Source organism: Corvus hawaiiensis, chromosome 19 (genome assembly GCF_020740725.1).
Source record: "Corvus hawaiiensis isolate bCorHaw1 chromosome 19, bCorHaw1.pri.cur, whole genome shotgun sequence".
NCBI lineage: Eukaryota > Metazoa > Chordata > Aves > Passeriformes > Corvidae > Corvus > Corvus hawaiiensis.
In genome coordinates this window covers 7327882-7354551 of record NC_063231.1, presented here as the reverse complement: position 1 = coordinate 7354551, position 26670 = coordinate 7327882, and the positions used below count along the sequence as shown (strand labels likewise).

General features: G+C 42.1%; 1 protein-coding gene across 1 annotated transcript in view; it reads left to right on the top strand.

The window, feature by feature from the left end:
• The window catches only part of GRB2 (growth factor receptor bound protein 2), a 50380-nt gene extending 23975 nt beyond the window's left edge, over positions 1 to 26405 (top strand). Inside the window, exons 3-6 of the mRNA XM_048323559.1 lie at positions 15595 to 15692; positions 20051 to 20173; positions 22486 to 22654; positions 24057 to 26405. Of these exons, the coding sequence (XP_048179516.1) occupies positions 15595 to 15692; positions 20051 to 20173; positions 22486 to 22654; positions 24057 to 24242 (576 nt within the window). The 3' untranslated portion in view covers positions 24243 to 26405. The remainder of the gene's footprint in view (positions 1 to 15594; positions 15693 to 20050; positions 20174 to 22485; positions 22655 to 24056) is intronic.
• Positions 26406 to 26670: the final 265 nt, after the last annotated feature.

Below are 26670 nucleotides of genomic sequence, written 5' to 3'. Positions count from 1 at the left end.
TCTTGTTACTGGCAAATCGTTTCACTTTTAACTGAAGAGTTAACTGTAAAGGGTTAACTCTGTAGTCTGTAACAGAGAAGACACTTCTGCACTGGGCTAACATGTTTTACTGAACAAACATTGTCAGGTGGACTTTGAAGATTACAAGAGTTCTTTATCTGAAACCTGGGGAGGAAGCCCTGTCCTCTCTACACAGTTTTGGACATCAACTGTGAAACAAGTGGTACTGCTTCTTCAGGCCTGGAAATGAAAAGAAAGCAAAAGGACAGCTGCTGATGGTGGGAGTTAAAACGCAAATGTGATTCTCTGTCTTTGAGATTGGTATTTTATTGTAACTCCTGTTCGAACAGATTCATGGGATAATTGAGATTTTATTGTACTACACTGATGGAGTTCTAGATTAGATAGTGTAGGGAATTCTTTTAAAAGCATTTGGATATTGCTCTGACTATTCTGCTGGTCAGCTTTGAACATGGAGCATATTTGCCAGTTCCCATTCTGAAGCTACATTTCAGAATGTAGAAATGGAAAAAGGGGAAAATATGTGTTAGTGCTTTGAAGCTGGGATAGGAAGAAGCAAGTTCCTTCTCCTCCTGTGTCTGTTATTTTTATAGGTCATCTAAAGGGTGCCTTTCTGTACAGTGGTGTATATTGTTGCAGCTGGTTTTGAGAGAATCTGCAATGCTGGAACATCACTGAAGATGCTCCCTGGAACTCCCCCTGCCTGGGGTGTGTGACTCTAATCACACTTTATTGTTTTGTGCAGTACAGAGACCACTTGAGCTTCTCCTCTAGTTGTAATTCCTGTGCTCTGTGGATATAGAATTCACCCAAGTGACCGAGCTCCACTGGGACTGAGCAAGCTGGAAAAAACGGAGCCCTTGAAAATGACGTTTAATTTTTTTTCCTTCACCTTGTCCTGTCTTGACTAACTCCTCAAACACTTGGGCCGGCATAGCATGGGGGTGGAGAATAAGGGGTGAGAATGAATGGCTGGAGGGAAGAAAATACAGGGAGAAGCTGAACCTAGCTCTGTCACAAACTCCTCTTGTGGAATCAATATCTTGGGGTCATATCTGAGCTTTACAGACAGGACACTGTGTTGAGTGTCACTCATATTGTGGTAGCACAGACATTTGTAGAGTTGCACTGTGAACTGGACAAGGGTTTGGTGAGGTTTGGTTATGGTTTTGTGTTTGGGGGTTTTTTGTGTTTGGTGGCTTTTTTTTGTTTTGGCTTGGTTTTTTGGACTTGTGTGGGAGTTTACATATATATATTTTTTTTCTTTTTTAAGCTAAGGTTGTCTTTGATTTGATACAAAGTAGTTGTGCTCGGTGCGCTCCCATCCAAGTTGGATGAGCCACCGCAAACTGAGATGGATGGCAGTCTCCATTCCTGCCCTGGGGCTGTGCATTTGGCCAAGTCTCATGATGGCAAAGCAGCCCTTTATTTTTGTAACTTGAGTTATTTTTCTTGCAGTTCTCAAGAACTCCTTAAAAATTTGCCTTACCAAAAATGCTACTTCTATTGTGCATTCACACTGGGTGGTGATGGTTGTTTTGCTTTAAGTGCTGAGTTGCTGGCAATGTTTTAATATATTTTTAGATAACAGTGAAGTATTTGTTTTTCAAATGAGAGGTAGGAAATTGCAAAGAATAAAGAATTGCATGAGCTGGCTCAGTGATAGCAAGTCTGTTCCATTTGGGGTAGTGGAGGAGGAAGGGGGAATAGATGGTGAGGTAAGAGCTGTTGCTGTGACACTCCTCCAGTAATAACTTCAGTGAGGAGCTGTCAGGGGTGGAAGGAAAAATAAAGATGTTGAGAATTCGTTAACTTTGACACTTGACATGAATCATATCTCCTCTGTTGTAAGGGGAGGATCATTCAAATGAGCACAGTGAACCCTTCCTGTGGCAAACACAAAGCTTTTCTTCTTTTCTCCCTGAACTTGGTTCTTGGCAAAGCAGAGCATAGATTGCAGTCCCTTTGAGGCAGAGGTTGGCTCTGTAAACAAGATCTTTAAGACTCCTGCACAAAATTCTAGCAAACAGAGTTGTTGAAGCCCTGGATTGATGAGGCAAGTCTTTAATTTGTGGTGTCTGTGGTATAAGGCAGCTGCAGTAAGCCTTGCATCTGAACGCCTCATATAGCGTGGAGATTGGATGATGATTTTTCATAACACAGTAGAAAAGTAATGAGGCTTTCTAGATTACTTTAAATACTATTTTCTGGTCTAACTATCACTAGTTATTCTTTTCCATTTTGTGTGTGAAGTCTGCTTAATAAAAATCTTTGTCTTTCCATCCCACAAGCATTTATATCATTTTGTTCTCCATCAATAAGCCTGGGAAATTTTATGGCCAAAGCTAAATTATGCTTTTTCAAAGGTGCAGGTGCAACTGCTGTTGCCCATCCTAGCAACAATAGGAAAAAATATTTTTATATATTTAATTATATCTTTATTATATTGAAATATATTATATTGAATCATACGTATTTTATAGGTATGTATTTCAGTAGGCTTTTTTGCACAGACTGACAGTAGTTTGTGGAGGGGTTCTCAGACCCTGCCCAGGATCTCTTGGCATTGTTGCTTTGCAGCAATTGCTCAGAAAATCCTGTGTGGTCCTTTTAAAAGTAATTTTCATTTTTCATCTCAGAATTAGATTTCAACACCATTAATTTCACTCTCCTCAGCAGGATGGGGATTGAAATGCACGGATGGGGAGGTCAGGATGTATTTTGAAATGGGGGAAAATGCAGTTGAAATAGATGGTGGTAATACTATTCTTAGATCACTGAGGCTGTAAAACCTTTTTGGTGCTAAGAGGAAGTGGCAACTTGAGCTTCATTGGCCAGTGATGCCTTTGCAGCTGGGGCCTGACCTGGGTGGTGGTGACATTTGGGGCAGCTGTCTCAGGGTAGTGGAACATGCGCTGTTCCCTCTTCTGTACTTTCAAATGCAAATTGCAGAGTATGCCCCGGGGACTGGCAGAAAAGTCCATGTGGGTCTTAGGTGTGAAAGAAATTAGTAAATACTGATTGTCAAATTCTGATTGCTCAGTTGCTGCAGAGAGGTTATTGCAGTCAGCACTCTCTTGACATTCGATGTCCAAAAAGTTTGAGGTTTGTGCACTGGTATTAACATGTAATTTCAAACACCATAAAGCCCTGCTTTCTCCTGTGTGCAGTTTTGCAACGTGTAGTAGGATGGAAGGGATGACTTTTGCTCTGCACGTGGGTGATGTAACCTGTAAAGAATTAAACTTGTCAGAAGGACCAGCAGCTGTCACTGTTGACAGTACAGAGCACAAAAAGAGACTTGATGGATGAGCCCACCAGCATTTCTTGTGTGTCCCTGAACTTTAGAGCCGTTTCATGCATGAAGTTTGAGTTTTTCCTGTCTATCTTCAGATGTGTCTTGCCAGGATTAGCTTAACCTGGTACGGCTGACCTGACTCTCCATCTTTATCCATTAAAAGTCCCAGCTTGTGTACAGTTTGAAAAAAATAGTCCTAACACTTGTCCAAATAAGCCTGTCATCAGAAAACACAAATACATCTAGGTGTCAGCTAAGTTACTCATTCCAGCTTCCCCATTTCCCTTCCTCCCACTTGCAGTCAGTGAGTTCTGAATTTTTGTTGCCCCAGAGCAGGACTACTCACTTTCTCCTTCTTGAGCTCTTGTCCCTCTCTTCCCCTGATCTGCTGTGTTTAAATCTTAGAGCAAGTGGAACTGTTCTTGCATGTGTACATTTTGGGGTGGGTTGCTGCAAGAATTGGGGAGAATTTGTGTCCTTTGAAACTGGAACAAGGGTGTTTCCTTCATGGCAGTGCCCATTCCAGCAGTCCTGCCCTGTTCCTTTCCTTCCCGTCTCCTCTGTTGCTTCACACCCAGAGCTGTGCCCTGCACTTTCTGTGGAGCCAACCAGGCAGGTGAGAAATGCAGCACCTCCCTAAACTCGTCTGCACATCAATTCTCCAATGTTCAGTCCTCCAATGAGGAACTAAACAGGTGCCTGTTCCCACTTTGGGGAGCACAGGTGGGAGGGTGCAGCCACTGCATAAACCAGCTCACAGAGCTGCTGCCAAACTTGGAGCCACCCCAAACTGAGAGTGTGGCCTCTGAGTTTGTAGCTGGGTAGGAATTCCTGCTCAGAAGTGTGAATTCCCAAGTAAGGTGGTTAATTCCAAGGTCAAGATATGTGCAGTATCAGTATTAACAGTTTGATTGCTGACTGTGTTGAGAGATGCCTGCAAATATCCTTATTCCTGAATAAAGGCTTAAATCAACTAGATTTTGGCTTATAGCTCTGTGTTTAGTACACTTAAGTTTTTGTGCCTTTCAAGGCATGACTTAGCTGTGGATTCTGAGGACCATCAGTAAGAGATGTACAAAAGTTCAGTAATATCAGAATAACTGCAGTGTTGCATAGTGTTTTTCAAATACATTTTTCAGTATGTCCTATCGGGGTGTAATTAACCTAGGAAACTTTGTCCTGTAGATAATTAGTTGTCAAATATCATTCCTGGAATCTTTCTTACAAAGGGCTGAGTAAGGCTGTTTCACATTCTGTAAAATTTACAATGCTATAATATTAATAATATATTAAGCAATCAATATTAAATAAGAATCTATGCTAGTAGAATCCTAAAGCTTTTGCATTTCAAAACCAGATGAAGCAAAGTTAAGGTTTTTATTGCTGTGTTAACTTGTCTGCAGTGTAAAATGAATGTGTACTGAATACTATAATAAAACATTTTAAACAAAACCGTGCATTTAGAGAAAAAAAAAAAAGCCTTTTTTGACCCTCATATTACTGTCATTAATAGCAGAAATGTGCCTGTTTTCATCTTTGGAAACATGTTGAACCCTTTGCTCATGTGTTTGCAATACCTTTTTCACTGGAAAAAACAGAGCAGCTGCAGCTCAAGTTAATTTGCTTCCTTTCGACACAAAAACTGAAAGTTGGTTCTTTGAACTCTTCTAAGTTTTTTTTTTTTTAAGGCCTTTATGGGGTTGTATCTTTTCTTAGTGTGTTTTAAAATGCAGCAGATAATGTTTCTAATTGTATTTCCCACAGAAACGTAATTGGGTTTTGGACAACCTTCACATTTTTTTCCTTCAGTTTTGCTTTGTAGCAAGCAGCGTTGGTATGTGGCTTGCTCCTCACCAAATTTCTGGTTGTCAGTGCAAGGCACGTACATTTTTTCTTTTAATTTTTTCCAGGTTTTCAAAGTACATCATGTTGTTAGTCACTCAGACTTACCAGTGCATCCTGGGTTATCAATCCTGTCATAGAATCATAAAATGTCCTGAGTTGGAAGGAACCCACAAGGATCATCAAGTCCAGCTCCTGACCCTTCAGGGGACAACTCCAAGAGTCGAAGCATGTGCCTGAGGGCAGAGTCCAAATGCTTCTTGAACTCTGTCCACTGCCATTGTCAGTCTGTTTTACAAGCAGAGTGACCTCATTTAGGTGACACCTCTTGTCATGGTGGTTTGAAGAAATGTGAAAACAGGAAGATGTTCAACAAGGATCAATGAACTGTCAGAGTCGTAGGCAGAAATAATCAGCTGCACCAGTGCAGGACAGGGGGTAACTCACTTGGTATCAGTTCCTCTGAAAATACCCCAAACATTACAGTGGAAAATTGGTTGAAATCAAACTGATGTCACCTCATATTGAGCTGTACAGACAGAGCTGTAATTCCTGCCCATCATGCAAAGTAATTCTTCCACTCAGTGCATGTAAGGCTGTGGCTGGGGAGCACTGTAGTTTGATGTCCACAAGGCTGCTGCAAAACTGCCCTCTGGTCACATAACCTAAATTTCTGATCAAAGATTAAGTCCAGGTTGTCCCACTAATAATCATTGTTCCTCCCACCAAGCTTTTCCAGTACTGGAGTCGAGGTGCCTTATGTGGTGTGATACTTTTGCAGGATGCTGAGTATTCCTAATTAGTTTGTCTCCCATAACACATCCTGTTGGACTTCAACCTGCTGTTACTTCTGTACATCACAGCGCCTCTGTTGTGTATAAGCATTAGAATGCTTGTGATGGAGAATGTCCTAGTGAAGCAGTTGCTGGATGTCACTCCACAAATAACTGTTCCTGTCTGATCAAAAGTGATAGGTCAGTTGTTGAGTTTGTGTGCTAGGAAAAGCAGTAATTAAGAGTGAAAGTACTGACATGGAGTGTTGAGTTTGGTGCTTTCTTGGGCAGCAAAGTGTAGCAGAGGTAATGGTACACACCCTCTATTTGGAACAGAAAGGACAACTGTCCTAATTTCAGCATTTTTTACCTTTCATTCTTGACAGAGGAATTTTTTGGAATTTTCTGTCTGTAGAGGTTTGGGGTAGCAAGCATGAGATGATCAAGGGCTGGTTGTTACTGGTGCACCATCCTGTGCTTCATACAAACCATCCTTTGTCCTCTAGTGAATGTTTTGGTCCCTGACTGTGGTGTGTTCAAAGGCACCATGTGGGACAGTCAGCCAAGAGCTCTGCCTTCTGGTCCTGCCTCTGCTGTACAATCAGAGGAATTGTCCCTGTCTCTGGGACAGGTGTATGTGCTTCCTCCTGAGATGGTGAGAAATTCATTCTCCAGCGGTGCATTTTAGTGAGAGATAGCAGGACAAAGTAGGACACATGCAAATATAGAAGTAGAAACTGCTGGGTATTCAAGTAAAATTGTTATGCAAAGCAGGTTACGAATGGATTTTGTAAGCAGTGAATGTCTGACCTATGGGCTGTCAGGCATGTGTATTTCCCTGGGGTATTTCCAATTTTACTGTGGTGACCAGCTTCATTTGTATTGTAAAGCTCTAAAAGGACAAGCACATGCTACGATTGCTTGTTCTTCATTACCTTTTTAGTTTTTGTTTGAGACACACTATCAAGTCCGGGCTTACAACAGAGCCAGCACAATGAGAGAAGTGCAGAAAGTGAGAAATGTATAATTTTGATATGCTTGCAAACTGCCACAAGCCCACTGCTGATATTTCTGCCGTTTCTCTGTTGAGCTCAAAAGCAGTTCTGAAACACTCTCATTGGAATGTTTGATAGCTCTTTTTTATTATTTTCTGTTAGTGACTTTCAACCATCATCCCTCAGAGCTTGTGCCAAGAGCTCTTACAAAAGCCTCACAATTTCATTAAATGCCTGAAAGGTTGTAGTTTGGTTGTACTTGGATAAATAGTCTAGAGCACATGATAACAGATGTTTTATGCTTGGTGTCCATGTTGCTAAACTTGAAGTTGCAGCTCGAAACAGCCCTTGTAAGATGGCCTAGAATTTATAGTGATGCCTTTTCCTGGTCTTAAAATCAAGAATCAAACACGGTTAGAAGGGAAAAAGGGATTTTATCTCTGTATTTATTTTAAAGATCCTTAGGTGCACCACACCCAGGTGGAATGTGCCAAAATGCACGCCACAGTGCACACCCCTAATAGATCGGGTATATCATTATAGGTCTTACTAATTAGCAGATCTATCAAAGATTCCCCAGTGAGAGGCTCGAGTGAGCCCCCCTCCCCAAGGAACCTTCCCCTGGATGTTCTATCTTAGTTTACAGAATGTGTTCTGGAGAGGACCTTGGTGTCTGGAGATTTCTGATCCCTAACTACGAGGCTCCTGAGATGTTTAGTCTCCTGGCTTGACAAACAGTCTAAGAATGTAGGCTAAAAAACATTAAGAATACAAAAGGTATAAAAAGGTATCTAAAAGGGATATTAAAAAAAAAAGGCAAAAAATCATCATGGCATCAATAGCACTAGTGTTAGCAGCAGATTACAGGAATAGAAACCAGGAGACCTTACTCTGACCAGTAGGTAAAAAGACTTCTTTCAAAATTTTTCTTCTCAAAATTGAGGGTTTATTTGGTGCTTAAGGCAATGTGTGCTCTGTTCTTTATGTAGACTTGTGCATATATATATGCATTTGGGTTATTCTGGGGTCTGGTTTTGAATATTGAACCTTTCCCAGATAGAGCAGGTTTGTACTCAGAATTCAAGGCTGTTTTCTTTCCTCATTAAAAAAGAGGGAGGGTGGCATAGAGCTCTCTAGGCTTCCGCACGTGACCTGTTCTTCAGTTCGTGACCTGTTCTTCAGTTCGTGCTTCACCAATGGTGTTTTTTCTGGGACCCTGTTTAATCCTAAATTAAGCAGTGCTAAATAAAACCTCCGTGAATAGCTCATTTGCAAGCAAATGCCCATCCCTAGTAGTACCTGAGTGAAGTAATTCACACTGCACAACAGAAAGCCGACCAAATGCTGTGCTCTTCAGGGCTTCCAAATTTGGTCTGGATTGGGTTTGAGATTAAGGAAGGATGTTTTGTCTTCTGTTTCCGTGATAACATCCTGAGCACTACAGCTCGTTATAAAAGGCGGCTGATCCTGGTTTTTAGTCACTGTAAACTAACCCTTGGTCTGTTGGGGAAAAACAACACTCCCCTTCCTCTTTTTAAGAAACTGCTCTTGTGAATCCCTGAGCATTCTGCTCTCCACATGTTCAAGCCAAGCTGTGGGGCTCAGGCTGTGTTAACAAGCTTTTTACTGCTTTGCACTCCATTTTGATCAGGCACTGGAATGAGACTGTGCATTCCTTGCAGCATCAAATGCTGAAGTAGTCCTTACATTATGAAGTTTGTCAGAATTAGTGTTCATTTAAGTACCATTAAAGTTGCTGAACATAAAATGAATCTCACTTCTGAGAGTCCCTGCTGTTTTGGAAACACTTGGGGGTCTTTGAGATGTGGGAAGCCTAATTAGAATGTGAGCTGTAGCTACTTCAAGTTCTGTAAAGCTATTTTTGTTTGAATTGTAAAATCACGAATACTGATTTTTTGCTGCAGGCTGCCATGCTTTCTGTTTGGGAGATTTTCCATCAACCTTTTTGAAAACAGGCTATTTGTAGTATCTACAGCTTAACCTTTATACAGATGATAGTAGTGGGAGGACTAATTTGAAGGGAATTCTGTAGTCACTGGGGCTGAGGTCTCTCTGTCCACCACAAGAATAGAAGCAGAACTGGCACATTTGCTATCATTTTACTTCCATGTGTTTGTGCTAGTGGAAACTTCCTACACAGAAGAAATGCAAGACCTGTGGCAAAGTTTCTTGAACTTTATTGGCTCCATCCAGCATCTCCATTAGACATTTTGGAGCTCACTGCAGTATACTTTAAAATACTGGGGTTTTTCCTCCCATCTTTGTGCCACATGAACCAGAAAAGGTGAGCCATAGGGAAAGAGAATTGTTGTCTAGATTGTTCATTTTTACTTCTCTTTTTCCTGTTATCTTAAATAAATAACTGTTCACAACTGAAGAGGGGACATGGTAGTACCAGACTGGCAAGGCCTGAGAGGTGGGGTGAGTTAGTCTGTACTGAGTTCTGCCCTGGTGGCTAGACTTTGATTGTGCCTCAGCTAACATAAAGTTGTTTCAAGTATTCTTGTGTTACCTACAAAAAAGCATAAAAGGTGGTTTTGTAAAAGTTTGAATGCTAATTCCTTGCTCCAGTCCTCTCTTTGGACTTTTCTTTGTTACAACAGATTTTACTGTGCTGCCAGCCAGTGCAACTGTGGATTTCTTGACCACTTCAGCCAATGCTCCTATGGATTTGAGATTTTCCTAGTGAAATACTGCATGGAATTGTAGTGACTACTTGTCTTTATCTCATGCAGTTAAAAATAACATCATTTCCTGTAATCTTACCCAGCTACTTCTCCCCATCAACCCTTTCAGAAGTTTAGGGTAATCCTGAATTTATGTATAAATGTTTATATTGCACAAACCTCCCGTGGTGAGTAGTTTTGTGCAGCAGATATGGAGGGCAATATTATTCAGGGTTTGGAAAGAGAAGTTTAGGTCCTAGAGTGGCCTTGTCCTGTGACTTTATTGTTGGTTTGTTGTCTCTCAGCTTTGTCATGTATTTTACTTTGGAGGAATTTCCAGGTTCCTTCAAGATGAATGGAAATAACTTGGACATAATTTCTTCTCAAAGAAACTAAAGACAGCAGTTGGTAACCCAGACATCAGCCTTCTGCTTTGAAAAGCTTCAAAATTTCCTCTTCTGGACTCCTGCTTCCAGCTGCTTGGCTGTTGTGGTAAAGGCTGTGGGTGTGCAAAGTCCGTGTGTGTTGAAGCAGCAGTGTCACTTCAGATAAGGCTTTTGACAAAAGCACCACTGAGGAATGGGGAAAAAAGAACCCTGGACTTTGTTGTGGTGGGGAGACTTTCTAAAATTACTTTCTTTTAAGTTTATATTTTGTGCTCCTCTTGTGCCTTTAAAAAGCTGTGGGTGGAAGAAGTGTTTCTATAGTGATAATGGGAATTGGGGCGCGTGAGAAGGAAAACCTGTATCCATAACACATTACTGCATTACAGTGCAATCTACATCCATTATTTAGGTATTATATTATAATACTTGGTAGTTGAGTGCAATTTAAGAAACAGTCTTTTCTCTGGCTGTTTTTGGTAATATTTGCTCAGTGGTTGTTAAGCATTTCCACAGCTTTTTATATCTACCTAGAGAACAAGTATGCACAGTCTTCTTAAAGCATGTCCAAACGTGGTACTTCAGGCTTTGTTCTGAAAAATGTGGATATTTTGCATTTCCTATGTGTTATCATGATAAATTGAATTTAAGGAAAAGGCTAAAATATTTTAGCAGTTACGTGTTCTTGAGTCACCCGAATTGTCCAATGTACCTTTTTGCATTGAAAGTTTGCAGTTAAAGTTAAGTGTACTGTGTGTGATGAGTAAATCAAGAAAAGACAAGAAAATTTGATTTGGCCTGATCTGAGTCACAATGGCATTTTGATGTGCACATTTCCCCAGGTTTCCTTAAGATGCCATTCCTGCCCCACAGCCGCCTTGGTGACATGCAGCCAGAGGGAGGAGGATAAGACAGGAGGTACAGGTGACCAGGCTATATCTTGGGTTGTCTTTGCAAAACCCTGAAGAGATGAATTTGAATATCCTGTGGTGCCATTTACAGTAAATTTGCAGAGAACAAAAATGCTTTATGTTGGGCTGTGGTGAACTTGCTTTGTTGAATCCAGACATAGTTTCCCTTGAAGCAGTTTCTACTTGCTGGTTTATAGCTAGTTTGTAACCCTCAGAGCAGAAAAGGAGCCATTTTTCTCTGAAATGTAAAGCTGTGTTAAAGCACCTCTGCTGTGGGTGAGCCCCCTTCTCCCAAAGGCCATTCCATCCTGGGACAAATAATTTCCAGGCTTAGAAATTCAGTTGCACAATTGCTGCCTTTGAAACATTTGCTCACTTAGTAAATTTTAATTCCTGCCCTAGTTTGGGTGTCATGGGTGCTTTCCTTGGATTCTTCAGACTATGGGAATGTTTTTAATCAACTGCATTGTTTTCCTTGTGGCATTGTCAATGTGACTTTGTGGAGGAGAAAAACCACATTGGCAGTAACAGGTGCTACTGCAGCAGTTGTGTTACACTTTCTGTTTCAGTTAGCACAGCAAGAATCCCAAAACCTTGGAGTTCAGGGAAAAGAGGAGCTTCAGTCCAAACTCAGAGCCCTCTCTGAATATGTTTTTTGGGGTTTGTTTCTCCAAAACTGAAGCATGTTGATTAATTTGGCTAAACTCACAGCACGTAACATTTGAGGCATTATGTTTAGTTTCATGTTTGCAAATGGGTGTCAGCTTGAGAGCTGAGCCAGATCTGCTTGTTATGTTCCAGTTTGGTGCCCGTGTGTTCCTGAGGGTGATTTGGTTTTGAGAGGTTTGAGACTGGTGTACAGTTCCCAAGGGTGTGCTTGGAAATACTCGCTAGGTATGGAATTGAACATGGCTGGGGATGGTTGCTGTGTGTGAACTGTTCTAGCTAAAACTTGGGAGCTGCCTTGCTGTGCAACTCTTCCGAGGTTCCTCTTCTCCATTTCCATGGGAACAGATGGGGTTTTGTTGATAAGAGCTGTTATCAAACTGAGAAACTGCTGGATGCAGTTGAGCCACTCTTACTGTAAACCAGGGCTGACTGTGGGCTGAGGATATCACATGGCAGCATGGCTTCAAATGGAGGGGATAAAAATATACTTCCTTCTTCCTCCTCTCAGACAAAGGTGCCCCAGTGTGAATGGAAGAGTCACTCTGGCACAGACCTGATTAGATCTATGGCAGCCATGATTGGATGCAGAGGAACGCTTTAGGTTTTGACCTATCCAAAGAGCAGCAGTTTTGAACAGTTGAGCTAAAAAAGTGTTTCAGATTTTTTGCAGACCTTGAAGGCTGTTCAGTTTGGAGCAGTGAATCTTTAAAGTTTCATTTTGTTACTTAATTTATTTGTGTTTTCATTTTGTACTTGGCGAATTATTCAAAGCAAAATCCAGTGATGCATGCTGTAGTTAGATTAAATTTTGTAGCTTTGGTAAGTCCGGGGAAATCTTACTGTGGTTCAGTTAAGAATCATTCTTTTTCTTAGAGGCATAGCACTGTGTTTTAATATCCAGATGATAAATTTTAATATGATTTATTATCTGGAAATCACATGGAGATATAGAATAGATGGATTTACTGGATGCTTTTCATGAAACGTTTTGCAGTAAAATGGTTTAATTACTTAAAGTTAGTTCTTTCATTTCAGTGGATTCATGATTTAAAATAAGAGAGCAGTGTCAGATGTAAACATCAAAGGCAGGTACACCAATGCACAAAATTCCTATGTGTGTTCCTGACTTACTTTTTAGTTAGATTTCACTAAAGGATGTTAGTGACGTATTTTTTTTTTGAAAGCTGAAATTTTACAGGACTATTCTGCAGTTTTCATTATAATAGCTTCATAACTTCATAGGAGTTACCAGAATTCCAGCTTTGTGCATGTGATTGCAAAGTTGTCCTGAATTTAAGGCACTTCAGTACAAGTCAGTTTGCTTGGTGCTAAGCATTGGGAGCAGCACCAGGGGTGTCTGACACTGTCAGAAAAAATGATTCTGTAGATCTGTGTTGTGGAGATGACTCCTGCTGAAATAATACAGGAACATGGAGCTTTGGAAAGAAAACAGTGTGTTCTGTTCTCTCTGGAAGAGCCAGAAAGGGGAACCCAGGGGTGTTTACTGGGTGAGTGTGTGTGTATGAGCTCTCTGGTCCATAACACAGGGCATGGATCCTTGGCTGCCTGCCAGGGTGTGAATAGAGCTGTGACAACTCGTTAAAATGATCCTAGAAAGGACAACGGGCTGCGAAGATAACGTCAGCCTGGGTGTGAGGCAGGAAAAGGTCCTGGGAGCAAACAAAGCCGCTGAGAGGGGAGGTGTGAAGGGCTCACCGCTACAGCAGAAGTCCCCTGAAGAGGTTGGACGTGCAGGTATGTAGGCAGTTACCTTACCCTGCCTTTAATCAGCGATTTTTCACTCTGGTCACAAAACTTAATGCATCCTTCAGTACTGCTCCCTCGCCGGCATTTGGCTTCAGGCCAGGCATTAATGAGTACCCCAAGCCCAATGTGATTTGACTCCTCCAAATCTATTAGCATATCTTCAGAGCAAGATAAAACTCATTAAAATAATTTACATTTGGGCATTAGAATTTCTGATAATTTTTTAATACCTACTGCCAAACCCACAAAACTGTGGCAGTGTCCTTCAGATGAAACTACAATTTACCCATACTTTCTGGAAAAAGAACAGACTGCCAGATCCCTTAACTGCTCGCTGATGGTGATGAAACAAGTCTGTAGCACATGAGCTTGCCAAAGCTCATTGGGGGGGTACCTCTGATAAAGGTATGCACACCATTGTGTAAGATTTGGTTTATTAGAAATGGTATTAAAATGTGTTGTGTTTGAGTTGTGTTATATAATGCAGGACTCTAGTGAAGGCAGCTTGAGTTGCAGAACAGCCCCAAATTACTGATTCTTGGAAGCTGTGTGCTGAAATCTTTATGTGACTGAGTTATATATCTGGGTTTCAGCTTGTGCCCTCCCTGGTCTCTGTGCAGTTCACTTTTTTACACGCCTGTTTTTGATCTCTGTCATTGCTGTTCAGTATCCCAGAGCTCCTGCTGGTGTCTCTCCCTGTATTTCATGCTGAGGAGGAATCAGTCCCTGCCCAGATCGCTGTCTCGAAGCTCAAAGGCAGTCCAGCAGACATCAGCTGATCCAGGGCAGCTCTCCCTGTGTGAGCTCTTACCTCAGAGCCTCTAACAGAGCCACGCTTGAACTGCTCCTGACCTGTGCTCAGATTATCTCAGCAAAATGACTGAACTCTGCTGTGCATGCTGGAACAGTGCTTGTAAATAAATGCATGGAAACCCAAAGTAGTAACTTCACAAAAGACAGCTTGAATGTTTTCATCCATATGAAAGTACTTGGGATCTTCTAAGTGTTAAAGCCTCTTCAGCTGAAAATATCCTGAAATGGGCCATAAAGATGGATATCTTTGCTCACCTAAAGTTCTGTAGATGTGGCCCTGCAGCTGTGCTAGTTCCCCAGTGGAAGTGCTGGCACCCGGGGAATGTACACCCCATCAGCCTCTTCCCTTGGGAGTTAAGGAACATCCAAGTAACTATTGCCCACTGTAATTGACTGAGGAGGTTCACATTTTACGCTCTCTTTCCTTTACCACGTTTCTTTTCAGTAGGTTTTGTGGTTTTTCTCTGTCATACAGTCATCAGAGAGACAGATTGAGGGTGTTGGTGTGTCACATATTTTTGAAAGGCAGCAAGCACTGATCTTTACAGTTTAATTTTCTGAAGCACTCCCATCAGCTGTAAGAATAAGACATGCACTTGCAAATTCTTGTCTGCTTTTACTTTCTGGGTTTTTTTTTTTTTAATTTCCTCTCACCACCCTTGAAATAAAGAAACATAATGGCATAGCTAAAGAGTTTTAGTTTGAAGGTTTGGTGGATATCTTCACCATAACTCTGTGTGTGTAGTATGCGATCTCTGGATCTGCATTCATGTTTCTTTCTCTTTGCATTTCCTCATCTTCCTGCATTCAGGCAGTGCTAGTCATGTGATACTTTTGTGACTTGAGGCTTTAAGTTTTTATTTTTTTGACTCAGATCTAGCTTTTTGTTGTATCCTCCTGAGAAGAAATGAAAGAGCTCCAGGAAAAGTGTAGTTGTGGTGTTTAATCTTAAAGGAAGGGGGGCAGGTTCTCTGGGGTGCTTACTTCCAACACAAAATAAAATCATCTTGAGGAGAGGTAGTTTCAAACACTAGCATGGTTTTAGTTACAGAACATAATACAATATTGGAGGGACTGCTTTCAGTGTACCAGGCTTGCCTATTGCACTGTACCAGTTGGCAGAAATTCAATGAAAAATAAAGCATCAAAGTTTTTTTTTTGTAATTAGGCTTTGAAGTATCAATTTGTGCGTTTTAAAACTACTTTTTCATGTGGCTCCTCTCTTGTGACTCCTGATCTTTCATTCATGTTTAAAATTACAGCAAGAAAAGTATCCCCTTAAAAAATAAAAAGAAGGAACTTTGTTGATCTACATTTGCTGTTTGAATGTGTTTATTAAAACGGCTCAACACAAATGGGAAGAATTACCTCCATCAGTTTTGCTTGTATCTTGAATGCATCTCAAGCTTAATTTTTGTGTGCTTCCTTCCTTCAGGTTTTGAATGAAGAATGCGATCAGAATTGGTACAAGGCAGAACTCAATGGAAAAGACGGCTTCATTCCCAAGAACTACATAGAAATGAAACCCCATCCGTAAGTAGAGCTTTTGGGATAGGCTCCCTTGATCTTACTCTGGGCATCCTCACAAGCAGAAGGATGGTTTTCTGCTAAAATTTTACCAGATCTACTCAAATGTAAGGACAGATAAAGGACGGCTGGTAAGTTGTGTGTCTCTGGCTGTAGTGTTTGCTTTAACTCCTTTCACAGTAGCTGCATGGCAGGGTGTTTTGGGAGGCTTTTCTGGTGCTTGCTCTGGTGTTTTTTAGGGTCAGATGGAGCAACCTTGGGGTTAGCAGCCATAAACCAGCAGAAAACCCTTTAGGAGAGAGTTGTCACTACCACTGCCCCAGGAAAAGTGTCTGTGTTCTTGTGACAATTCTCAATTTTACTTACTGAGCAGCTAAGAGTAAAAATCATGGCATTCACAGCTCAGCAAAAGGTGAAGGGTATTTGGAGCTGAACTTGTAGTATGTCTGTCACATCCTGAGTACAGAATCACAGAATTGTTAAGGTTGGACAGGACCTGTAAGAGTCATCTGGTCCAACACCTTCCTCACAAAACAGGCTGACCTCAAAGTGCTGTTACACAAGTATTGGTGCCTTGATCTGCTGCTCCAGAAACTGCTTTGAACCTTTCCCCCTAGGTGTAATAAACCCAGCATATGAAAACTGTAGCATTTCATGACTGGGTATTTTCTTTGTCAGTTCATGTGTTTCTGCTGTCTTCTGCTAAACTTTGGTTCTGCCAAACTTTGAGATCCTGCAATATCTGAACAAGAACAGCAAGCTCTGGGTAACAGATTCAAAGGAAGGTTTAGGAGGGAGCAGCAAAACCTGTAATCAGGGTTTTTACAAGGAGCTGTAGCATTTCATTTGCTCACAAAAACTGATGATTTATCTAAGTGTTGACTGTCATTATATAATGAAGATATAGCAGTTAAATGCAATCAAGAATTATTTTTTTAAGGGCTCTTTTGAAATAGCAGAAGGAAGCTTCTGAGGGACTGGGCCCCAAGAAGGGAGAAGAGGTGTCATACTTCTAGTGCAGCCAAGTGGGAAGTGAAGCAAGGACCCACAAGAAAATTCTGAAATTGTTTAAAGCCTTGTTTTCTGTAGTAACATGTCTGGTTTGGCCTGATTTTGCCAGTCCACTGGGGATCACATTGCAATTTCTCTCACATTGATTTGATACTTGTACCTTCTCATGACAATTTTCCAGGCATTTGAGTTATCCTGCAGTGATGTCTCCTATGATAATCAGTTTATTCTGTGATCCTCCATTGTGTTTTGTTTTAGAGGAATAGAGCTGTCAGTTTTTCACTTTTTTTTATATCAAAAGGGAATGAACAATATTCGAGCCTGCAAGTGGGCGAATTTGATCGTGGTTTTTAAAGCATAGTTAATTTGATCTTATCTGAAGATGTTTAAACTGCTGATGGCATCTGGATGGAGGCAGTGCCATGTGTCAGCAATGCTGGGAGTCTTAACTACTGCATTAACAACCCTGGGAAATTATGCAAAAGTTTTTATAGCATAATGTTGGCTTAGCTGTAGTGCAGAGCTCTGTAGTCATACAGGTCATACAAAAAGCAGACTGTAGGCAGCTGAGCAGAGAATGAGCTGAGAATGTTCTTTTCTCAGACTAGTATCAAATAATTTTCAAGAAATTTTGGAAAGAAAGCCACTGAAAATGACTTTAAATCCTGTCCTAGGATCCAAGACTTAAATTATCCAACTACACAGCTAGTATTAAATGCAGTGTTCCTCCTTACTTGTATTTTGCAAATCTTACAGATCACTTTGTAACTACCAGCAAATGAAACTGAAAGGAAAATGTGGCACCTCTCAGTGACCAGACTCACCTGGGGATTAATCTGAAGGGTTAATCTGAATTGCCACCTCAATTAACAAAGCAAAGAGTGAGCAGAACTAGGCAGGACAGAGAAGAGCTACAGGAAGTTCTGGGCAGGGAGGTTCCTGTGAAGGCACAGCACACCTTGCTCTTGAAGGGGGCAGGGGAAGACTTTGCTGTTTATGAAACACATCATGGATCTGATCCAGGCTATCTCAGGTCTTTGTGTTTGTTATCAGCTTGTCCTGAGGGATATTGCTGAAGTCTCACTTTGCAGTATTGTAATTTCTAATGGAGGAACTCGGCCAAGTGAAATGATTGTGCGAAGTGAAGCCGAAGGAATTGCCAAAGTGCCGACTGAGGGGAGGCTGGAAGCGATGAGAACCTGTGCTGTACAATCAGTGCAGCTCCCTCTGGCTGTGCAGCATCAGCAGGAATGCCTGCATTTGGTTCTGCAGTGCTGACAGGATGAGTTTCACCTGCATTACAGAGCTTGTTGGAGTCAAGCCTTATCAGGCTTAGCCCTTCAGAAGAAAAGTTGTGGGAATGTCGTGGTCACTTTGCCTAATTCTCCACTAATTATTTTGATGTACTGTGATGTTTGTTAATTTTTTCAAACAAAGATACGTGCACAACACTTCTGCTGCTTTACAACTGTGTTCTTAAGTAGACAGTAGTCCTGCAAAATAACTTCATTTGTTTAATCTCTGGGGTTTTATTTTAGTTTTCTAATTCAGGTTCTTCTACTCTGGCTAATGTGGTAGTGAAGCCATAAAACTGCAAGAAAGCTCAAGAATTGTGAAAGATTTGTAGTCTTTCTATTTCAAGTGCCTTAGAAGCAGCTGGCAGAAAACTTAAGTAGTTTGGCAATGTCACTTTGGAAGTGTTATTTCTTTTAAAAGAATAGTACACTTCTACTTTGTAGTGATTCAGTAAAATTTGGGGGGAAGACAGGTATACTGTTGAGGCTTCAGGAAGGATTCTATTAAGTTCTTTAAGGCTTTTCTTCTTACTTTACAGAGGAAGGTGAGGCTGTTTTTTGTTTAAGATGAGACTTTGTCACATGTGAGTAATTGAGAATTATTTGAGAACTAAACAGGATTAAGACACTTCGTAAACAAATATGGCGAGATATCTAAAATCGTAATATAAAGCTTGCTTTAAAGCAGCATTTGGCAGAGAGAAAATTCAAGGCTTCTTTGTCTATCTGACAATAGTGCCAGAAGCCCAGGAAATTAAATACTACCTTTGAATTCTGAAGTAGTTTCACTGCATGATTTCTCTTGGTTGATTTTTAAGGGCAGTGAGGAGCAGGTGGGTCTCCCATGGTGGTCTCCCACCACCTCAACTCAGGTACCAAGAAGCAGCACAGGTGCTAAGCCACCCAGAATGTACAAAATGCCATGAAGTTCTTGATCACTGATAGAATGGTTGAGGGAGGAAGCTTTCCCTTTTCATTCCAGGTGATAAAAGGTACACAATGAGAGTTTCAAGCAAGTAAAGCATGTTTGGTGATCAAGTAATTAGTCCTTCTTCAGCTCTAGAGGTAGTTTCCCCTTAGATCTGGTGACTTTGTGACGTCAGGAGAGCTCCAACTTCTCTGAAGAATGACTGTTTCAGGAAGGATTCTGCAACTCCTGCCTTGTTGCTGCAGCAAAACCTTCACTGCAGACAATGGGCTGTGTGAGTGGAGCTCTTGTTATGAAATGCTTTCCTCTAACAGAGGTCAGTCATCTGCGTGGGTGTGGGTGTGATAAGTGCTGCTGTCCTGTGTGATCTGTTCCTCAGAGCTGAAAGCTCCGCTTTTTAGTTGTGAAGATGCTTCTGCTTTTCTCATGCCTTGTGACCTACCACTCATCCCTTCTTTGCCTTTAATCTTGGATTAGTCTGGAAATGCAAATGTAAATGGGGGCAAGGATCCCGTGACCAGGCTGTTGGTCAGTGCTGACGATCTGGTGGCCTGGGGTAGGTTCAGCCTCAGTGTCATGGTCAGCCAGTGGCTGGTGAGAATTTTGCATGTGGTTTCCATGAGGCAGCTACTTCATGTGACTCCTTCTGTGAAAGCTGCTGGATTGTCCTGCCTGTGGGAGAAAGCAAGAAAAGAGGCTCCTGAAACAAGTGGCATCAGCATCTTTTCTGGAACAGAATCCATGCCTAGCTCAGCACTCCTCTGCAGTGGAGCAGAGAGACCTTGCAGGAATTTGGTCTGTGTGTAACTGCAGTCCTGGCACCCGCCTCAGCTTTCTGACAGATGATACCTGTCTTGGACCATAGGACTCAGAGATTGGACTCTGGGCTGCTGGAGCTAACAGCTGCTGGATGAAGATACTGATTCTTTATACTGAAGTAGATGTGTCTTACCAACCTGATCTGAAAGAGACTAGAAATTGATTTGGATACAAAATGCGCTTTTGACTTGTGCGGGATGGGGCAGTGCATAGACAGGATCTTGTTTCCAGAGCCATGATATTTCTGGCTCTTTCATGAAGGGATTAAAATTCTTAACTTCTCCTATTGTTTTCTTTTCCTCCCTTCACAGGTGGTTTTTTGGAAAGATTCCCCGAGCGAAGGCTGAAGAGATGTTGGGCAAACAGAGACATGATGGTGCCTTCCTCATCAGGGAGAGTGAGAGTGCTCCCGGGGACTTCTCCCTCTCAGTCAAGTAAGTCATGCCCAGGAGCAATTGTGTGCTAATCAGGCATCTGCTGCTCCTTTGGGCTGGGGAGTAAAGGGCAGGTGATTGTCAATGCTGAGGAGCAGGAATAATCTCACAGATGCCTTACGGCATTCCTGTTCTTCTAGTGACGTTTATTCCCTCTCTATAGAGCAAATCTGTTTGCTCTGGTTTGCAGTGAGCCCACAGGACTGACCTGGTGGCACGTGGCTCACACAGGCCCAGATACTGTCTGGTGGCTTCTTTGTAGATCCCATTCCTCCCTCTTACAGTCACAAAGCACCCAGTGTGGACAACCTCCCATCCTCCTTCCTTCCTCCTCTGCAGTGCAAGTTATTACTTTATCTTCCCTCTCTGTAGTACATTATGTAGTACAAGTATGTTTTTCTCTGCTTGGCACATGCTTTGGTCATATTCCCATTGACCAGCACTGGGACATGGAGCTGAAACCAGAGGTCCATTGGAACCCTCACAAGTGCATTCCACATGGGTTAGGAAGAAATCCTTCTCTGTGAGGGTAGTGAGGCCATGGCACAAGTTGCCCAAAGAAGCTGTGGCTGTCCCATCCCTGGAAATGTTAAATGCTAGGTTGGACAGGGCTTGGAGCAGCCTGGTCTAGTGGAAGGTGTCCCTGCCCATGGGAGGAGGGTTGGAATGAGGTGATCCTTAGGTGATTCCCAACACAAGCAGTTCTGTGATTCTCTGAAGTCAGTCAAATAGAGGTATTAGAAACTTGAAAAGGTATGTGAAGTAATTTAATGTATGATCAGGGTGGGAGGGAATCTGTCCTCAGCAGCTGGCTTTGGCATTTTCTTTAAAAATTATTTTCTGTAATCTTCCCCTTTCCTTCCATAAATAAACAAGATTTTCTTTAGAATCTTTACAACTTTTTTATTACTCATGTGCAATTCCAGCTGGCTCTGTTTTCTGTGGCTGTCAGTGATCTGTCTCAACAGGATTCGTTTCTTTTTTTCTGGTCATCTTTGGTCTGTAACCAAATTTTTGTCCTTCTGTACAGCAGCACTGAGTCATGCCAGCAAACTGGATTAAAGCCACTGATTTTAGAGATGTTTATATTTCTGTCTTGGATAGAGTCATCTGGGCTGGAATATCAGAAATGAATGGAAGCTTCAATTGCAGAAAGTGCATTCCTTCAAGAAACAGAAAGTTACAGTGGCATAGCTGGGCCTGCCTGTTCAGCCTGGTGTTGCCATCTGGTGGTAATGTCTCAGCTGGATGGTTTTTACTGTGTGTATAATTTAGGAAAGTCCTTTTCCTAAACAGTGGTCTGTAGGATTTGAAATAGTGAGAAGCTCCCGGGTTGAGGAAGGCAGAACAGAGGCAGCACCCAGGAGTCGTTTCAAAGCAGTGTCTGCTTTCCCCACTGATGTATAGGAGCCGTGTATGCCAAGGGGGAACAGTTGTCTTCTGTTTTCAGTGTTTTAGGCTGAAGTAAAAATACCAATGTGCCATTCATCTGGAAAATCCCAGTGGACCTCTCCAGAGTTCCTCTTTATTCAGAGTAAAACCGTTGGAAATGTAGCTTCAACTGAATGCCACCGTTTGTCGGAAAAAATTGTTAACACAGAATTGAAGTTGCTGGTTTATGTGTGCAGCAGCATCTTTGAACATTCTGGGGCTTGAGGGGGTTTTTTTTTGTTAAATTTTATTTTGGGGTTTCTTTTTTTAAGGACCAGAGAGGTTCTTTTGTTTCGTAAGAGAGCCCTTTGCACAAGTCCATGCTGGTTGCCAGAAGAGCCAATCCTACATTCCCCATGGCAGTGTTTTCCCAGGAATTTGCCTATAATGGGACTGGTGCTTATGCATTGCATTGTTGCACGTACCCAGTGGTGCTGTGGGAGGGAGGGACTGGGACTGTGAGAAGCAGAGAACCATGGCAAGAGTAGCACAGACTGAAAGTGGCTCAAGTCAGTTGTGAAACTGCTGGGTGTCAAGAGCTAAACCAAAGTGCTTGTGCTTGAGTGGCAACCTGTGTTTGGGGATGTAAAGTGGAAGGCACCGTGGTGCAGCTGTGTTACTGTGACCTTGCAAAGGCCATGGCATTTATCCTTGGGATTCTCTGCACCATCTTCAGCAACACAGGTGACAGCATATGTAACATACATTGAGAAGTACATGTGATGCCAGCTGTGGGATTACATTTATGGTATCAATGTCACTGACAGTTTTCACTGTGCCCTGAAGGACCTTTTTGTTCTAAACTCTGTGCTGATGACCCCAAAAGGAGTTCTCCGTGGCTAACAATGTGCTCTTCTGTGTCCTTCATTCTTTCCACACAGGTTTGGAAATGATGTGCAGCACTTCAAGGTGCTTAGAGATGGGGCTGGCAAGTATTTCCTTTGGGTGGTGAAGTTCAATTCTTTGAACGAGCTGGTAGATTATCACAGATCCACATCTGTCTCCAGGAACCAGCAAATATTTCTCCGGGACATTGAGCAGGTGCCACAGGTAAGAGAAGTGTCCCTGCAGAGTGCCCTGTTCAGGCTATTGCAGCCACAGTCTGAAGTGGGATTGTATTTCAGAGTGAATGGATAGGGATGGAAAGAAGCTGACTGACATTTTTTTACCTTTGTAAGTGTATCTTTAGATCCTGCAGTCAAAATTATACTGGTAAATAAGTTGCATTCTTGTGCAAAGCCTGTCCGTGCTCCTGGTCTCCCTTGAGTTGAGGCAAAATTATTGTTGCTGCTTGAACATTTGGCTTGTTGTAATGTTTGTGGATTCTGTTGCAGGAAGGTAATCTGATTGCTGTGAATTAAAAATGGATTATATGCCCTGTTACAGGGCACAGTCCGAAAGGATAGGAAAGTGCTGAGTTAATGGTTGGACTTGGTGATCTTAGAGGTCTTTTCAACCTAAACAATTCTGTGATGCTGTTCTGATTTATACCTGATCATAGCCAGAAGTGCAGCCCTCAGTGAGGCTTTGATACTGGCCTTTCCTGAAGAGGTGGTTACAGCATATGGAGTATTTCTGGTTTGGATCTAGCCAGTGTGAAGAGACTCCAAAAACTGTTGTGAAGTGCCAGCAGAGTAGCTTTTGTATATCCAACTCTTTATTTTGTTCCATTTCCCAGGTCATTCAGAGTGTTGTATTTCATGTAACTGCATGTTTTGTCAGTTCTGGATAAATCCTTTTGCTTCCTCATACAGCATTCTGTTTCTAGCCTGAAGACAAGGGGTGTGGAATTGGTGCTGCTGCAGGTGCCACAGGCAACTTTGTCACAGTTTGTCTGAACTCAGCACCTGGCTCTGCACTGCCAGGTTGGGGATAAACAGAGTGAGAAAACAGCTGGCTGAAAAGGACAACCATGAAGAGACCTTCCTGGCCTCACAGTTTTAAGACTGCAAATGTATTTTAAATGAACTGTTAGCTTTTCCTTTAGAGTGGAAGACTTGCTGACCAGGCAAAATGTTCTGTGACAGAAGAGTTAAGAAAAATGTGTAAAATACCAACATCCAGTTTTTAGGGGGAACTTTGTGTAGATCGGTAATATTTGTGCTGTCAGTTGGTGAAAACAGGACAAGTAAGCAGCAAGACTGTTGTATTGCAGTAGAACACAGATTTACAGTAGGCCACAGAATGAAAAATACTAGAAAAACATCAGAATCATCTGCTCTATTTCAGCTCTTTCACAGAAGCTTGACTTTTTTCTGAGGTGTTCTATAGCCTGTGCTTTGCTGTTTTAGCACCTTGTTGCAGCTGTTGGCAGCTGGCTTGTAGGGAAAGGGAACAGCCCAAATGTTTATTGTTAAACTGTGGTGTAAGAGCAGCTCCTGCCTGCGGGAGCAGGTGCCTGGAGTGCCGTGGGTGTTTCTCACTGTGTGTATGTTTCTCTTTCCCCTTTCAGCAACCAACATACGTTCAGGCTCTGTTTGATTTTGATCCCCAAGAGGAAGGAGAGCTGGGCTTCCATCGTGGAGACTTTATCCAAGTCCTTGACAATTCTGACCCCAACTGGTGGAAGGGAGCGTGCCGTGGACAGACGGGCATGTTCCCACGCAACTACGTGACCCCAGTGAACCGGAACATCTAGAGATAAATATTAGAGATTATTTAAGGAAACCAGAGAAACAGTAAATACACATACAGAGCCTAACTGCAGCCAGTGACCTAAAAATCACACGGCGGTAAAACCAGAGTCACCTTTCACCGTGAGGTGATCCTCCTTCCCTCAGTACGGAACTTCAGGGGCGGGGGGGAAGAGTTCAACTTAGACACCAAAACTTATCTTAAAGAAAAAAAAAAAAGGAAATAAAAAAAGGAGAGAGAGAGAGAGAAAAAAATGAAAATAACAAATTTCCTCAGCTGCTCCTGGGTTATCCCCCTTTATTCACTCTTGTTGCAAATGAGTGTTTTAAGGTCACTTAAGGTCTCACCACCACAACTCTTCTTGTTTCCCCCTCCTCCTCTGTCCATCAGTGCATGAAGTTTTAATGCCATATAAAGTCCTAGCCATGCAGTTAAAGGAAAAGGGAGAAACTCTGCTGGTATTTTCTCTCTCTGCAAACGGTCTTCATTTGACATGAAGGGACATGAGAGAAGAACCAAATCTACAGTCCTGCCTTTAAAAAAAAACAAAAATCATCAGTCTCTGCTTTTGCCTTCAACATTCAGCATTTCTCGCCTGGGAAAGATGAGGTGTTAATCTAATTTTCATTGTTTCTTCTCCTTTGGCACTTTCTTCTGAAGCTCAGCAGCTTCCAAACAGAGGAAGGGAGAAGAGCTGTGTGGCTTTTTGTTCTGTTTTTTTCTTTTGAGTCACAGAGCTGCTTTGAGAAACTCCAACATACAACTGAAGTCTATTAATGCTGTGCTGACAGCTTTTTTGTTTTTTCTTAAAGGTGTACGGTTGAGCACATTCTGTAATTTTTTTCCATAGTGCCTTTCCCTTATTTTCTTTTTTATTATTTTTTAAGTTAAAAGGACAGTCCAGAGCTTTTCAGAGGGTTTTTTTTTTCTGCCTATGTGTAAATAAATACTTTGGGGGAAGGGGGCAAAGGAGGGTGGTTTTATCAATGGACACTTGAGAAAAATCTACAAACAGAGATGGAGCTTTAATCTTCAGATTTGTCTTATTGTTCAACTTCCCTTATTCCAAGGAAGATAAAATCAAGGCATTCAAGTGGCAACTTAGGCTGCTCAGAGGTGGAGAGCTGCAACCAGGAGCCTCAGAAGAAGTAACAGAAAGGGGAAAGTTATGGTCAGGGAAAATGAGGAAGAATATTTTGGGGAGGGAGGGTTAAGGGGGGAATTTGAGAAATAATAGGCCTGAGATGTCCTACAAAATGTACATTCCTTTGGTGGAAAACTTCATAATGCAGAGAAACCTCAAGAAATAGTGCTTGAAAAAAACTTTACGCTCTTAGTGAATGTTTCTACGTGATGCATGTGATCAGCCTGTCTCCTCGGCCTGGATAGGCAGTATTTGCAGTCGTTGCTCTTGAGAAGTGGAGTTGGCATCCCCGTTCTTCAGTCTCTCCTCCTTCCTCAGGTCAGTGTTCCTGTTGAAGTAGCTCCCTGCCCGCTCCCGTTCACAGCAGGCTGTGTGTGACTGTTCTCCCCACCCTGCACCCCCGGGGCGTTTCTGGTGGCCCTTCGCTCCTCGCCAGAGCAGTGTGACATTAAATTGGACAGAAGGAAAGCAATCAGCCCGCAGCACTCTCTGTGCCAGTCTTCAGTTGCGTTTTTTCCCTCGGTGGCCGTTTGGCTGGATCCCTTCACCCCACCAACGCGTCCCAACCTGCAGCAGAGATCTCCTCCCGCCCTGCCTCAGCACGGGCAATCTTTTGTTGGAGGGTGCCTTTTTTTGTACTAAGTGTTACAAAAGTTTTACTCATGAGATGGACTCTGCCTTACACTTTAATTTTCCAGCAAATGAAAGAGAGAGCTACCCTGTAGAGTATTACTTTCTCCCCCTCTCCTTGCTAGCTGTCACTCACTTTCTTCCCACTTTGTAAAGTGATTGGAAAAGGAATCTATGGCATTCTACACCTGGACCATTTGATTGTTTCCTTATTTTGGAATTGGTGTATATCATGCAGCCTTGCAGACATATGTCTTGTGTGTGTATATATATTAAAAAAAAATTCCGTGTTTAAATAAAAAAAAAGGCCTATGTACTTAATCCTTTAACTCTGCAGCAGCATTTGGTAGATAGTAATTAACTGTGAATAATAAATATACATTGAATTCTTCACTTGAGCATCTGTCTGTTATTTTCAGTTAACTGACCGAGGTATGACTGAGCTTGTAGTTCAGACACTTCTGGAGCCTTTTGCTAAAAGGGAGAGGTGGATGTTGGGCTGATGTAAGCACAGCAGCCAGGCTCAGGCTGTTGTGGCTTTGGCTCTGCTCTATCAGGGCCCTGCAGATTGTTTTCACTTCTGTTACCGAAGGAAGAATGGCTCTGTTGTGCTAACAAGGTGTGTGGGCAGCTCTCTGCAGCTTTTCCCCAGCCTTTG